The sequence below is a fragment of the Thermobia domestica genome, chromosome 3, assembly GCF_964235325.1.
Source record: "Thermobia domestica chromosome 3, izTheDome1.hap1.1, whole genome shotgun sequence".
Lineage (NCBI taxonomy): Eukaryota > Metazoa > Arthropoda > Insecta > Zygentoma > Lepismatidae > Thermobia > Thermobia domestica.
The window spans coordinates 184,272,737-184,273,879 of record NC_137456.1 but is presented as its reverse complement, the minus strand read 5'-3'; the positions used below and the strand labels follow the sequence as shown (position 1 = coordinate 184,273,879).

The window sequence follows — 1,143 nt, the reverse complement described above, 5'->3', positions numbered from 1 at the left end:
TGCCAGGAAAATGCCCCTTTTTGTGTTTGTTGAATTTCCGTCGCTAGCATATTCTAGAAAGTTGCGAGGGGGATTGTGCAATCAGTGTGTTGTTTTTCGATCTCCGTAGAAAGAGAATTGCTAGGGTCTTTTATACTAACACCGTTTAGAAAATACAATGATTTTTTTTTTTTTTTTTTTTTTTTTTTTTTTTGCATCTGCTCGACAACACGAACAATCTGAATGGCATCGGACGTCCACAGAACGTGCTCAATTATTTTCGAATGTTATGACTACAAAAAGTTTGCCCGTTGGTTTGAAAATTGACGAAGCGACTCGGAAGCAAGTTGAAGAAAACCGAAAAAAACTGTCATCAATCATTGAGACAATTGTTTTTTGTGCGACTCATGATTTGTCTTTACGAGGAAAGAATGCTAAATCTGGCAATTTCTATGATCTTATCCAATTTAAAGTAGATTCTGGAGATATAACATTAGAGCAACACTTTGGAAATGCTGCTCAAAATGCAAAATACTTATTTGTGCAGACTCAAAATGAATTGATATCAGTTGCAGGCAACACTTTATATGAACAGTATATAAAGCCTAAAATTGTTTCTTCCCACTATTATAGTGTGTTTGCAGATAAGACAGCTGATATTGAGGGTGTAGAACAATTGTCTCTAGGTATTCGGTTTTATGGCACTGTTGAAAATCAGATGCGAGAAGATTTCGTAGGATTCATTCCATTAGGAGAGTTAACCACCGCATATATTGCTAGAATAATTCTAAAAGCATTGGAAGAACGTGGTTTATCTCAGTGTGAACTTGTAGGGCAGGGTTTCGATGGTTGTTCCACCATGGCTGGATGTAGTAACGGTGTACAAAGCATTATCAGATGACAATTCCCAAACGCGTTTTTTTTTTTTTTTTTTTTTTAACCATTGTGCATCACACAAGCTTAATCTTGTCGTTCTTAAGCTATGTTCCGTTTCTTGCATACGAAACACAGTGGATACTATCAAAGAAATCACAATTTTCTTTCACGAGAGCCCATTAAGAAGAAAAATATTCCATTATCCTACTTCTTTCTGAAACCCGCTGGAGTTCCAAGTACAGCAGCATCAGAAAATTTTCTGAACATTTCATAGAAATAGTGTGTGCG

At 36.2% G+C, this 1,143-nt stretch overlaps 1 protein-coding gene across 1 annotated transcript; it reads left to right on the top strand.

Annotated features, from left to right (window-relative positions):
- Positions 1 to 268: 268 nt before the first annotated feature.
- On the top strand, positions 269 to 880 carry LOC145682053 (52 kDa repressor of the inhibitor of the protein kinase-like). Its single transcript, XM_081753652.1, has one exon. The coding sequence runs from the start codon at positions 269 to 271 to the stop codon at positions 878 to 880; it is 612 nt and encodes a 203-aa protein (XP_081609778.1).
- The last annotated feature ends 263 nt before the right edge of the window (positions 881 to 1,143 follow it).

Bases quoted from the DNA above. Each gene is read 5' to 3' on its own strand.
- LOC145682053 (XM_081753652.1), top strand. From the start codon at position 269: ATGACTACAAAAAGTTTGCCCGTTGGTTTGAAAATTGACGAAGCGACT.